Raw genomic sequence first — 13,701 nt, 5'->3', positions numbered from 1 at the left:
TCTACTTCCCCCCACAAGACCTTGAGGCTAATACAGGAGGAAGACTGGATTATAGAACAAGTATGGAACCCTCTAAGTTGCCAAATGTACCAAGGTCACGACCTGCCACCTATCCCTTTGAATACATGAGAGAGAGCAGGATGGGCCCTGAGATGTGCCTTTCAATGCAGTGATGGCAGGTTAGTGCAGCAGGAGGGCTGCTGAGCTCTCCCCATCTTACAACCCAGGTAAAAGACTGCGTGCACTCAGCTCAAGCCACTGCCCCAGGCTGGGCTGGGGGTCCTGGACTTTCTCTGTTTATTTAGCTTTTCTGAGCTCCATTGCAAATACCTGTTTTCTTGCCCAGGGTCCCCACTAGACTGTGAGCAATTTGAGGGCAGGGAAATGGTCCTGTTAAAGGCCACATCCCAGCTTCTGGCACAGTAACTAGTACAGAATTGGAAATTAATGAATGTTTGTGGTGGAGTGAATGTGATTCGGAGTTGGCGACAGGAAGGATTTTCAGATTTTCTGATTTTCATTAATCTATTTATTTATTTTTACCAACTTCTTGGATAAAATTGCAAAGTAAAGAAAGAAATAAAAAAGCAGCCCACCATCATGCCCACTCACATCATGGTGGGCAAGGTCTCACTTGGAGGAGAGCCAAGTTCACACATATGTCAAGTAGCTCGGCCATGCAGCCTGACAACAGCCAAGGTTTCACAGGGTTGGGCATTCAGGAGGCCACCTATGTTCTGCTAAATTCTTGACAGATAACGAGTGGTTATTAGAGAGGACAGAGACCAAGGCTATTACCCAATTGGCAAGTGAAGTAACTAAGAATGAAAGAAAAACATTCTATGCAAATCCCCCATATATTATCACTCCCATACATCTCACCCTGGAATGGCCAGGGTGTTCATTCTGAAACACCTTTTGATCTCTGTGTTCACAAGGATCTTTCCCACTCTCCGTTCTAATTGTCCATTGACTTGTCAGCTCTTGCATAGACTGTGAGCTCCCTGAAGGCAGGGATAATCTCTTGGGTACGATCCTTGGTTCATATCTGTGACTGAATTTGCAGGACTGAAGACACACCCCTCTGGCCCTTGAGGGGCTCCCAGTCTAGTTGCTAGGTGTAGCACTGCTGCAGTCTCACATAGGCCATTTTCTATTCCCTGGCCTTCCTTTTCATACCTGCACGCTTCTCACTGTAAATCACCGAGCACATGTTTAAAAAGGGGGAACAAATGACATTTCATATTCATTTTGCAGTGGCCCACACTGTATTTTATGTGTGTACGTGTGTGTGTCCCCCCCACCCCACCCCCACAGAGAAGCCGAGACCGACAAATGGTCCCAACGAGAAAGCAGGGTTCTGGGTTTTTCATGAGAGAGTTGGGGATGTTTTTATAATCTATTCCAGACAAACCACTGATTTGCACTGGAAATCAAACCACAAACCAACAATCATAAAAGGCTCAAAAGAACTGTCTCCAACTGGTCCCAGGATGTTGGAGAACCAACTGGACTGGAAGCCAGACTGGAAAACCAACAGTTCTGAGAATCAGACCTGTTTTGCCACAAACTTGTTGCAATGAGGACACTGCCCAGTAGATGGCGCCACGACAATGCTTTTACTCAGCTGCTAGTTCAACCACAGGCTTGAGTCCATTATTTGTTCATTATCCCAGCTGAGCCTTCTGTGCCTGACCTTACTTTCCCATCTGCACCCTCTGCTTTTCCTACCTTCCTTGTAACCACCCTTGAGCCCATGAAATGTCAGGAGGGGCTGACCTGAGTCACAGTGCTTGCACATCTATGCGAGAGTGGCTGAGAATGGTTGGAACAGTCTGTGTGTCTAGAAATGTTAGCATGTCAGCAAAGCCTTGAAAAGAGGACTTGGGCATTTGAGCTTTCAAACAGACTTTGCCTTTTAATTCTTAACCAATGTGCCACATGTTAGGTAGTGGTCAGTGCCAGTTTCCTTCTTGCTATCTGTGGGATCTTGGCGGGAATTACTCAATTATTCTAAGCTTCAGTTCCTTCATGTAAAAGGATTATTGTCATGCCTGCTACAACATAGAAAGTACACAATAACTATTAGCTAAAATAATAGCATTTATCAAGCCCCCCCCACAGCACCAGTGCAATGTATTCATTCTCTCACCCAATCATCTCTCACCTGATTGGGTGAGGGAATCATTATCTGACTGGGTACATATGAGTAAATTGAGGCCCAGAGAGGTTGAATAACTTGCCCAAGGCATGCTCCAAGGGCAGAGCAGGTTTCAACTTGGGTCCATGTGGCTCCAAGCCAATGCTCCTCCATGCCCTCTAGGTGCTGTGCCTTCCAGCCTTTGCTAAAAGCTGGGAACAATGCACTCCTGGCTGCCGGTGCTCCAACCCAGCAGGACTCACCATCAGGACCAGCTGGCTCAGAAGCTTTGGGTGAAACAGGCAGTGTGATAATAGGCAGTGCATTATACCCTCCTCTGCAGCTACTGCACCCCCGGGGTTGGCAGCAGCAACAGTTTCCTATCGATACTTCTTGGAATGACATACTGTTGCAATGATTATCATTATCACACACAGGCTCTCTGAGGCATTGACCATGGCTTCAAAATAGGGTCTTGGCTCTCAACGAGTGCATGATATAAAATAAGCATCAAGGGTGTTGGGGCAAAGAGGGTAGTAATGGATTGTCATTGAATAAATGACCAAGACATAGTTATGCTTTGTATTTTCAGGGTCAGACTTAGCCATTAAATTCAGTCCAACAATGACAACAATAAATGATAAAAAATACTTTAGTTCTTTGCTGCAGGCATTCAAGGGAGAGAGAGAATGTGAGGGAGAAAATGATAAGAACACCAAGAGAAAGGGCTCAGGGAAATAGAAAGAGATAAAAGACAGAGTAGAGATAGAGTCAGAGACTCATCTTAGTTGCCGGGCAGATAGTGAGTACCTGGCCCCTGCTGTTACCATCATTATCATCAATGACATCAATGTATTACTACAGAGATGGCTTTTTACATACACACATCCAAAGAGACAGGCATTAAATGAAAAACCACCCCCATGCCAGTGACTTTTAGGATACCGCCTTTCAAGGCTGTAAAAGCTGGGTGACACTGACCTCCCTTCCCCTTACTTGCAGAGAACCACACAATAAGGCAGGAAATTAAAAAGGGAACAATCACACTGTACTTTCCACCAACAGAAAAGATCAGAAATTCTGTCTGAAGGGGGGTGATTAAGTTTGGGTTTTGTGGTTAAGCCTGAGTAGTGGGTTCTTCAGGGTTCTGAGATTCTGTATTGTTATTCCTTGAGCCAGACGTGTCCAGGTCAAAGAAGACAGGAAGAGAAAGGAAGAAGCAATGTCAGAAGGCCACAGGTGTAGGCTCCTCAAGGTCTGTAGGTTGGGGAGCCCTTCTTTTCTCCTGATATCAGGAGGCCATCCTTAAACTTGGCAGGCTGTTGGCATCACCTGGGGAGCTTCTGATAAGAATACAGATGCTCAGGCTCATGCCAGTCCCCTTGAGTCAGAACCTTCTAAGTGAGTCTCAGGCTGGTGATGCTGATGAACATCCAGGGCGGAGAACACCTGGTGGAAAGGTGAGTGAGCTACCTTCTCTGAAGTCCCCGAGAACCAAGACTCTGCTTGCTGGTTAGTGTCCAGACTTATTTCTGCTTTTATGCCCTCTGTATATTTCTTCTTCTTATCTAAACCCCTAGACCAGTGCTGTGCAATAAACTTTCTGAGCTGATAGGAATGTTCTCTATCTGTACTGTCTGATACAGCAGCCACTAGCCACAGGAAGCTACTGTGCACTTGAAACGTGGGAGAGGCCCTTCTAAATAAGCCAAGAATCAAGAAATCAGTGCATTCTTATCACCAAGGGTGGGTAACGAGCCACCTCTCCTTCCAGATAATGCTTTTTGAAAGCTCTAATCACAATGCTTGTCTTTAAACCAAACCAGGACCTAAAAATGGACACTTACAAGGATGTGGATCCCAGGGGCTTCTCTGTGACCTTAATCAATATGTTTTTCTTCCTTCACAGGCATCCTCGCTTGAGGGGAAACATCAAAGTCCAGGACCTGATTAAATCCCCACAAACAGACGTATTTTGCTGCCATTTGGCCACGGACCTGTATCTGTGGGATGCCTACCACACACTCAGTGCTGAGCTGTGGAAAAGACAGAACATACATGACCACTGACACACAGGAATGTTTAGTAATATGGGTGGCCTAAAAGGGTAAGTTGTGCTAGGAACCCAGTCGGATGCATGAGAGATTTCTCCTGATCCTCACGTTCAGGTGGCTTTGCTCAGGGCAGCTTTCCACTGAGGACAAGTGAGGATGAGGAAAGACAAAGCATGCACTTCTTCCTCGCTGATATTGCTTACCACCATGGATGGTAAAAACACATAGACTGAGGGCAGGAGAGGTCTTTCTTGGTCAAATATCCAAGGTGAGGGTGAAGGTTGTGGTAATAGGAGCCAATGACCTTGCCCCTTCTGTAAGGTCCCCGCGCCCCCTGCCAGACCATGTGATATTGGTGGTTAAAGTTTACATTGGAAGGAATGCTCCCCCAAGGGGGTATAGTAAAAGCCTTACAGCAGAACTGTTCAAACTACAAGCCCAAGTTTTTCTCCTACTCCCCTCCCACTAAGGTGGATTCAAGCCCAGGGAAGGTGGGCTTGAAAAGCTTTGCACATCAAGAGATTCAAAAACCAATTTAGAATCAGGGAGGGACTTCCATTAGGCTTTATTCCTATATTCAAATCTAGAAATAAATCATATTCTTCTAATTGCCTCATGAGAAAAACAGTCAGAAATGCCCAAGTCCTCTCTACATTGGCGTTGAAGCTAGAGCAATGCAGTTCTGCTGTGCAGGAGGCAGGCATTTGGCAAGCTAGATTTTCTGACTAGGGAATACAATCCTGGGAGGTATTTGTTTTAGCAAACCAAATGGGAATCCTGTGGAACAGACTGATGCCTCTAAACTGATGCCCATCCACCTCAGTGAGCACAGCCCACGGCCATGATTGCAATGAGGTGCACTGAGTTCGTTCCAGCGAGCCTGAGGAGCAGCAGGGGAGATCCCCCCTGGGGAGTGCCAATGCTGTTTGTATTAAGCTGCTTTTGGTCAGTTTTTGACTGAGGAACGTGGGTAAAGCACCTCTGCTGTCCTGCTGTCGAGAGGGGAACACTGCAGGAGGTAACTGCTGCTGAACCCATTGTACTGACTCATGGTACCAGAGCCTATGGCTCCACATCTCTAGTGACACGCAGAGAGTGTCACCAGTCTCTATGAGGTAGGACGAATGCCATTTCCAACCTTAATTGTATGCATGATGAGAACTGGTGAATGGTGGGAAAGCAGGCATTTTGCAGCCAGCATGTCCCAATCAAACAGGAGACAGACAGCAAAGTGTGGGAAAATGCTTGGAACCAGGAGACCCGGGATCCAGTCTGGAACTGCTGCTCAGATGCAGTGGCTCAGGGTAGCCGGTCCTCAGTTTACTCCTCTGAAAAATGGGGATAATACAGAGTGCTCTCACAGAGATCTAATGAAATAAACTGTGTGAACGTCCTTTGCACATAAAGTGCTGTATAAAGGGAAGGTATTGGTTGTGTGTTATTTTTTCTACAGATGCTTGACAATTCCTCTATTATTGCTATTATTCCTTCAGGTTTCTAGGATGACACCCTGGCCTCCTTGGTCATTTAGGGTTTTCAGTGAGAACTTCAGTTACTGTGCAGGGCTGCAGTCAGCTGATGTCAGTAGGGCAATCAGGAAGAGTCTGTTTCTGGGTGAGCGAGGTCTCTTCAGCACAAGGGGAAATGGGGCAGGGTCTGGGAAGGAGTTTTGGCCTCCGGTGAAGAAAGAACAGCACAGTCCAAAGATGTGGGAAGTGAACAGACACTTTCCAGGTGGTGAGTTGGGACGTGGAAGAGAAGCCAGATGATGCCATGTGACTGTGTGTGGGAGGGCCAGGCTGAGGAGAGGGCACCCGTGAGCACAGCAGGGGGGCCGGGCTGATGGGGGTCAGGGTTGCCCATGAATCATAGAGGTGGGTCAGTGATCCACAAATGGCTGCTGCTCCCTGGGCCTGGGGCCCAGCTGACCAAAACACGGTGACAGCCAGCTCCTAACACAGATGGGGCACCTTAATAATACAGTAACCTTGATTTTGAACTGTAAAAATAAGGCAATGATAGTAAGAACAATAACTCTCATTTAGGGGATGAAGCTTATGTGCTAAGTGGCCTATATCCATTTCTCATTTAATCACCTGCCATTCTGCCCCTTAGTCACCATTTTCCAACCACATGATCGCCACTGTGTTCCTTGAACACACCAAGTTCCTTCCTGCTCAGAGCCTGCATGCCTTCTGTTCCCTCTGGGAATTCTCTTCCTCTCATGTGCCCAAGGTTCTCATCTTTCAAGTCTTGGTTTAATGTTCCCTCCTAGGGAAGGCTTTCCCTGACTGACCCCCGACCAAGCTTTCACCCACCCCCTAGTCACTCTCTCCCTCTCCATCCTCGTGGTTTCTTTAGATAACAATGATTGGAATTGGTGACTATGTGCTTCCTTGTTGTTTGTCACGGTCTGTCTCCCCTTCTAGATTATGAAGTCTACTGTCTTTGCAGGGACCCCTGTTTCTGCAGCCCCTAGCATAGGAGCTCAATAAATACTGTGTGGATTGCATGAGGAATCCTCAGAGCCATGCTTTGGGGCAGGTCTTATTATCCCATTTTACAGAAAGGAAACTAATGATTGCTCAAGGTCACAGAGCTAGTTAAGGGCAAATCCAGAATCTCACCCCCAGGAGTGCCTTTGCCTCTAATCCCTCAGCTCATAGATGAATGTGGGGTGCTGTGGTGATTTCCACATCCTTGAGCCCCCAAAACTTAACTTGGCCTTTTCAGTTTGCAGAAAATACTAGAGAATCACAAAATACAGCACTATGTCATGAATGCAGCCCAAGCCCAGGAACAGCAGCCTGACTGCATGACAGGCTAACTTGAAGGGCATTTGTCCCACTGCCACACGCAATGGGAGGCCTTCCCCCCTCCACTGCCTGAAGGGATCCTCCCTTCTCTGAATTCCTGTTCCATTTCCAGCCTCAACCTTTCAACCGAGTACCCAATTATGAATTGTTTCATGTCATCCCCTTTTTACCAGTCTTAACTGTATCCCCTCTTGCCTTGCTAACCAGATTATAAAGACCTGGAGGGCGGGGACCGAGTCTTCTATTTCTTTTGTTCTCCTTGGTGCAGAGTGCACAGCAACCGGCAGTGAAGCCAGCTGATAGCATGTTGACGAGGGAAGTTTCCGCCATAAATCAATGAAGTTAAAACTCTGATAAAGCCATAAAGATAGTCCTTGTTATCCGCATGCACCTGACAGCTGGTGAGTACGTGGGGAGAGTTCATGCAGGCGAGGCTACTCATCATCATTTCTGGAACTGCAGGTCTACCACATACCACATGGCTCCTCTGCACACCTTTTTTTCTAATCTGCTCATGTAGGGGAAAAATGCCTCTGGATCCCCAGTAGGAGCAGGACAAGCACCAGGCACTGGTTTTCTCGTTCTGGCTTTCTGGTTTTACATTGCACCTGCTTGTTGCCCTGTCACTTGCCCCATGATGGCGAGGAGGCTTTCACGGTTGACAGAACATAGCCCTGACAGCCAGTCCCTCGGGGTCTGCATTCCCCGGGGTCTCAGCCTGTAGTCAGCTCCATTCCCAGCACTCTGAACATCCTCTGCTGGGCTTTACTTAAACAAATGACAAAGGATTTTATGGACTCAGTGCCCCTAACAGAGCTTTGGGGCACAGGCTGAGCTTTGTGCCACTGTGCTTTGTAATTCAGCCCTTGGCTTAATTTCAGGGTGACAGACAAAAATGGTGACTCCACATCACAACTTCCTGACCATGCCCATTTTGGTGGCTAAAATGGCGGGGGCAATTCTCTCGGGGTCACTCCTTGGTTTCAGTAAATCAAGTGATCTAATTTGTAAAAATACACATGGCCCTCAGAAAGCTGTTTTTTTTTCATAGCCTCAGTAAAACTCTTCAGAATGAATAAAAAAATGCAGCCTATGGCCATTTTTATTTTCCTAACTTGGTCTCTGTGTAGAAGCCCACCTCCATGTTCTTCAGTAGTCCATTTCGTTCGTTCTCTCTCTCACCTCTCCCCCTCACATACATAGTCTCTCAGAGTCTCACCACCTGCCCTTTGGGAACTTCTATGCTGTCCAGTAGGCAGAAGAGTCACCTATGGATGGTTAAATGTGGTGTCCCCCGTTTCCATGGGGAGAATGAACGGTTGTGCCCTGCACCTGCCCAGGACATCTGTGTGGGGTCGGCAGGGCGTGGGGACTCACCCACAGCGTGGCGGGGGCTTGGTGCCCTTCCAGGGAGGCAGCAGACCCTGCGCCGGCCACCTTCACACCACAACTCTGGGGCTGTGGCCACTCCAGCTCTTCTTCTGCTTGCTGCTCGCTTTTGCTCTTCTGTTTCCATATGATCTGGGGAAGGGGGTGGTGACAACAGGGGGCAAGTTATTGCAGAGGCCTCCTGAGGACTATCTTTGGGATTTTTTCAGCCACTTTCAGAGCTTAGTTTCAACACCCTACCAGCATGTTTCAAATCTGCCTTATGACAAAACAGCACAAATGCAGCTGCAAGCATATCTATAGCACTTTAAAGTTGATAAATTGTCCTCACGTTTATGTTAACTTCTATTTACTGAGTGCCTCATGCATGGCAGATTTAAGGCTAGGCACTATATATTGGTTACCTCATTTAACCCTCAAAATAATTCTAAGAGGTACATACTATACTCTCCTCATTTTAAGGATGAAGAAATGGGTGCAGAGAGGTTAAGATACTGGTTAAGGTCGTAACACAGCTCACAAACGGTGGAGCTGGGTCTCAAACCCAGAGTTTCTGGATCTAAATCCTGACATTAGGAAGCATCTGGAAACTAACAAGGGGGGCAGGTACCCAGACTCACCAGGGAGGCCTAAGCTCACATGTACCACTTGCTATGTTGGGCATGGTCCCTTGGATTTCTCGAGTCCATTTGTACAAAGGTCTCTGGGCTCCCAACTCCCTATGGGAAGGAAGCAATGGGGAAAACTGCTGAGCCACCAAGATGGGCATATTCTCTGGTGAAGTTTTAGACCAGACAGTCCAAGAAAGGGATGGCCCAAGAGCCGAGGAACTCAATGACCCGAGGGGGCCATGCCCAGGGATCAGCCCTGGAGCCTAATCCAGGGGATCTGGCCATGTGTGCCCAGGGCGATTTCAGGACTTTGTGGACAGTGACCTCCTGGGCCTCCCATTCCTCACCTTTGAAGGTGGGTGCAATTAGAGCTGCTTTCCTGTCCCTATTCCAATGTGGGGACAGATGAGTTGTCTGTTCACTTCATAGGTTCCAAGCTGAAGAGGAGCAGCATCTGAACAGAATGTACTTTGAGCTGCGACTGGATAAGACATCTGGGAGTGTCAGATTCCACTTGGATGTGGAAGGGAATGAATTATTGCTGAATTATCAGTTCAACTTTTTCAGCGCTCCTTGTATCCAGCCCTTTGCCATGTGACTTGCAGTCCCTCCCAGCACAGGGGGGATATATGTCTGACCCCTTGGCTTTGGGTTCGACCATGTATCTTGCTTTGGCCTATGAAATGTGAGCAGGGAGTCAGTGACAGCGTGTCAGCACTGAGCACAGGCCTTAAAAGGCATCACTTCCTTCCTCTTGCTCTCTTTGGGCTCTGTCATGGCCACGAGCAGCTGACATGTCCTCGGTTCACTCAATCAGGCCCCAGAGTGAACACCATGCAGCAGACTTGATCTCAACCACAGCCAAAGCACAGCCACCCAACCGACCCCAGCCTAGATCAGCTCTGCAGATTCATGCGCAAGAAAAAAATGGGGTGGCTAGTCATCCATCAGTAATTAACTGAAATATCATGTAAAGGACAGCTTGCAGCATGGGTAACAGGGGTGGCTGCAAAGGCTCTTCAGTAAGAGACGTTCCAAGACATATGGGAAGGGGACACTTCCTAACAGACAGACACACACACGTCACAAGGTCTAGGAAACAGGAAGCTGATGAGTAGCTTGGTCAGTGCTGAACTCCTAGCTCCTCAGCCACTAGCTCAATCTCTAAAGGTAACCACATTCAAACTGTTTAGAGATGCCCTCTGCCCTGGCCCCCAGAGCACAAAAGGCAAAAGTGAGAAAGCACAGAAGAAATGCTGCCTGAGTCACTCCCTATGTTTGCTCTTTAGCTTGCTAGAGGTCTTGGCTGGGGCCAGGGCAACGAGCTGCAGCCATACAGACTGCCCCGGCCCACCTACCTTCTGCAGGATAATCATAGCGAGTTCCTCGGTCAGCTCGTCCTTGTGGTCCCGCAGGTAACTGGCCTCATTCTGCTTGTCCTGCAGAGGGGACAGAATGGCCATGTGCTGTGGGAGGGTTGGAGGAGACTTGGCGGTCATCCTCCTGGGAGAGTCCTGACCACAATCACAGGGGCAGGTTGGGTTCTCCTCCATTTAAGGACATCTGCTGTGACACTGATTTCCTGACAACCTGCCCTTTCTCCTGGTGGCCAGAATCCCAGCCCACACCTTCCCCCCGAGAGAAGCGAGAGCCTACCAGGCTGTCCCCATAGGCTTCTGCTTTGGTAATTGCTTCTTCGATGGCCTCTTCGGCCACCCGTAAGGCGACGGTCAAGGTGTCCATCATGCTATGCCCTAGGCAGGAAACAGAACAGAGGCTACTTTCTGAAAGGAAGGGAAAGGAAAATGGTTGCTCCACTTAAAGCTCTTCTGCTTCAATTCTTCAGTAGCTCCAGGATAAATCCCAAATTGCTTACCCTGGTCTGTGGGCCCCTTGCCCTTCTCCCTGCCTCACTGCCTCCCACTTGCCATTCATACCCCCTGCCTCAGCCACAACAAATTATTTGCTCCTCTTTGAAAGCCATGATGACTCTGTTGCCTTGTTCCTCCATTCTCTGGTTTACTGCTCCATATCTGGGCTGGTTCCTTCTCTGTTTTTTTCCCTTCCTTGGCTGAATGTCCCTCCAAAGTGCTCTCACAGCCACTGTGCTTGCTTCCAGAAAGGCTCCATCTCCCTCCCCCTTCCTGCAGGTCACCCTCAGACAGCAAGACTTGATCATGTCCGCTGTGGTACCCCAACGCCAAGCCCAACTCCCAGCACAGAGTGGCTTACAAGGTGACTGGACAAAGAACTTAATGCAAGGGGCTGGTGCATTCTTCATCCACCTTCTCAGATAAGGATTGTGTTTTATTATGTACATATAGTATACCAGTGTGATGATGCAGATGAAAGTTATTAAATGTTCTAAGGGTACTGGGATCTGCATATGCTTTAATACAAATTCAAAATTCATTGAAGAATACTTTAGACACTAAACTAATCAACAACGACCACACTGGCCAACCACACTGAGCCCAATCATTTGCCAAGCCCTGGGTTGAGAGTTTCACACACAAGATCATAGAGAATCCTTATTCTGGGAAGTAGGTATCATGAAGCACAGGGAAGTTAACTAACTTGCCCAAGGTTACATAACAAGACTAGGAGAGGTGAGACTTGAATTCAGGACTTTCTGTCTTCAAAACCCATTATTTTAACCACAAAAGTGAGATAAACACAGCTAGCCCATGATTTTTTAAAAAAAGTGCCATCATATTTTTATCGAACAACTTTTCATATAGGGCAACAAATGGGAGGAAGGATCCCCCAAATCAAAGGGCTTCCACAGGCAACAAAATACTTTTTGGAGCTAAGTCTTGCAAGAGTTCTGCTTCTCTTGAGGCACTAGATTTTTGCTTCTTACTTGTGAGTGAGAATCTCCACCATCCCTCTCTTTGTTTGTCAAGAAGCCAGAGTCATATCAGGTGCAGGAGTGCAGGTCCACGAGGGCTGCATGTTTAGGACTTTTTCCCCAGCTTCAACCTCCTGCCTCCATTATAATCTCCTGGCCATGCATTAGTTAGCACATGCAAATCTCCTGTAAGCTGCCTCAAATTCTTTGTGAAATGAGACAGTGTAAATATATCAATTCATTAGTTCATCAGTCCTTCACTTAAATAGATAAGTTTCAAGTTTGTTAGACTCCTAAAGACAGAAAGTGGCATTTAGCAAACATTAAAACATCTCTCAAACCAAACCAGTTAAGGTCAAAGTGATCTGGCCAGCTGGTGAGTAGGGTAAGGCCAGCTGTGAGAGTCATCATACAGCTACGTAGGGGCAGCCCAGCCCAGGGCTCTGCACACCATGGGATGGCTGACTGAACAGTATTCCCAAAGTATAAAGAAATAGGTGTTTCGATAAGTGGAGCTTACATTGTCGTCACACTAAGTGCTCCCTGGAGATAGATACCCATATCTCCCATCGATGTATTTGTCACAGAAAAGGTGCCCTAGAATTTCTCACTGAATCAAACAAATGTTTACCTAGTACCTCCTGTGTGCTAGGCTCTGTGGTGGCCCCGGTGATGCCCTGACGAACAAGCCAAGTCTGTGATCTCAGGTGCTTTTCAAGCTATTGGGCAACCAGGCACATAAGTAACTGCTGAGGCAGAGCAGTAGATCTGTGATGGGATTATTTAACAAGTTCCACAGGTCCCTGGCAAGTAAGAGCTTAGAGCCGTAAACAGAAAGGTTTGGATGCCAGGCTCATGATTTTTTTGATGAGGACGATGTGGAACACTGGAGCTGTTTTGGCTGAAAAGTGAAAGCTCAGGTCAGTGTTTCAGAGAGAAAAGCTGGCAGGGTATTGACGAGGAAGGGTCAGAAGGCAGAATGACCAAATGCAGAAGACCAGTGAGAGGGTACTGAAATGAACCCAGGAGAGTTGTGTGTCAGGGGGAAGAGGGAAGCTTTCAGAATGGAAAGAAGGAGATGGGACTGGAAATAAAGCTGACAGGAAGTTGGGTGCCAGGATGGAAGCAGGAAGGGGGCTTGAGGGAAAGATGACTTTTGCTGATAGACTTAAGTGGCCAAAGAGCTTGATAAGGACATGCTGTGATTAAGGTCTCTGTAGGGTGGACAGGTCCTGATGGCCAAGACTTAGAAATTTGAGTCTGGAACTGTGGGCCAAGCTCAGGGCTGGGCATTTTAGGGTCACCCAAGACTGGAAGAGCACTGTGGCCATATGAAGGTGTGTGGTTACCCACGGAGAAGCCGAAGGCAATGAGGATGACGGGATTGAAACCTTCATGAGAAAGCACCCAGAAAGAGTGCAGAAAAGCCAGGGGGACTCCAGAGGAGGGAGGTTCCAGGCACTTTAGAGAAGGAGTTGGACTGATGGAGAAGAAATTAGAGGTTTGTTTTGTTTTTAACCCCTACTTTAAGGGACCATTATATTGGTATAAAAGAAGTGGAAGTTAATCAGTAACTGCTATTTCATTTTAGCATTTTAGAATGTTTTAATACACGTGCAAGTGAAGGGATTGGTTGTTATATTCCAAGTACAGAAGAACACACACTAGTTAACTACAAAGTACCAAGTGGTTGGGGAAGCACTTCTCTAGACCATACCTTTTCATATGCTCACCTATTTTGGTGATGAAATACCGTGACAATAACAAGAAGACTTGTGAAGACTCCCACACAGCAACAAATAGTTGCATCCAGGAGTTACAATGCAACTGGGAGACCCTG

General features: G+C 47.4%; 1 protein-coding gene across 5 annotated transcripts in view; it reads right to left on the bottom strand.

The window, feature by feature from the left end:
- LOC119543028 (myosin VIIA and Rab interacting protein) overlaps positions 1-13,701 on the bottom strand; it is a 356,134-nt gene that overhangs the window by 55,665 nt on the left and 286,768 nt on the right. For all 5 annotated transcript variants that reach the window (XM_037847638.1, XM_037847620.1, XM_037847614.1 and 2 more), the window contains 3 exons: positions 10,667-10,764; positions 10,369-10,449; positions 8,388-8,531 (listed from right to left, as the gene is read on the bottom strand). In XM_037847638.1, the coding sequence (XP_037703566.1) occupies positions 8,388-8,531; positions 10,369-10,449; positions 10,667-10,764 (323 nt within the window). The remainder of the gene's footprint in view (positions 1-8,387; positions 8,532-10,368; positions 10,450-10,666; positions 10,765-13,701) is intronic.

The sequence above is a fragment of the Choloepus didactylus genome, chromosome 1 (genome assembly GCF_015220235.1).
Source record: "Choloepus didactylus isolate mChoDid1 chromosome 1, mChoDid1.pri, whole genome shotgun sequence".
Classification (NCBI taxonomy): Eukaryota; Metazoa; Chordata; class Mammalia; order Pilosa; family Megalonychidae; genus Choloepus; species Choloepus didactylus.
Note: the sequence above shows the minus strand (reverse complement) of the source record. Positions and strands in the feature narration are given on the sequence as shown.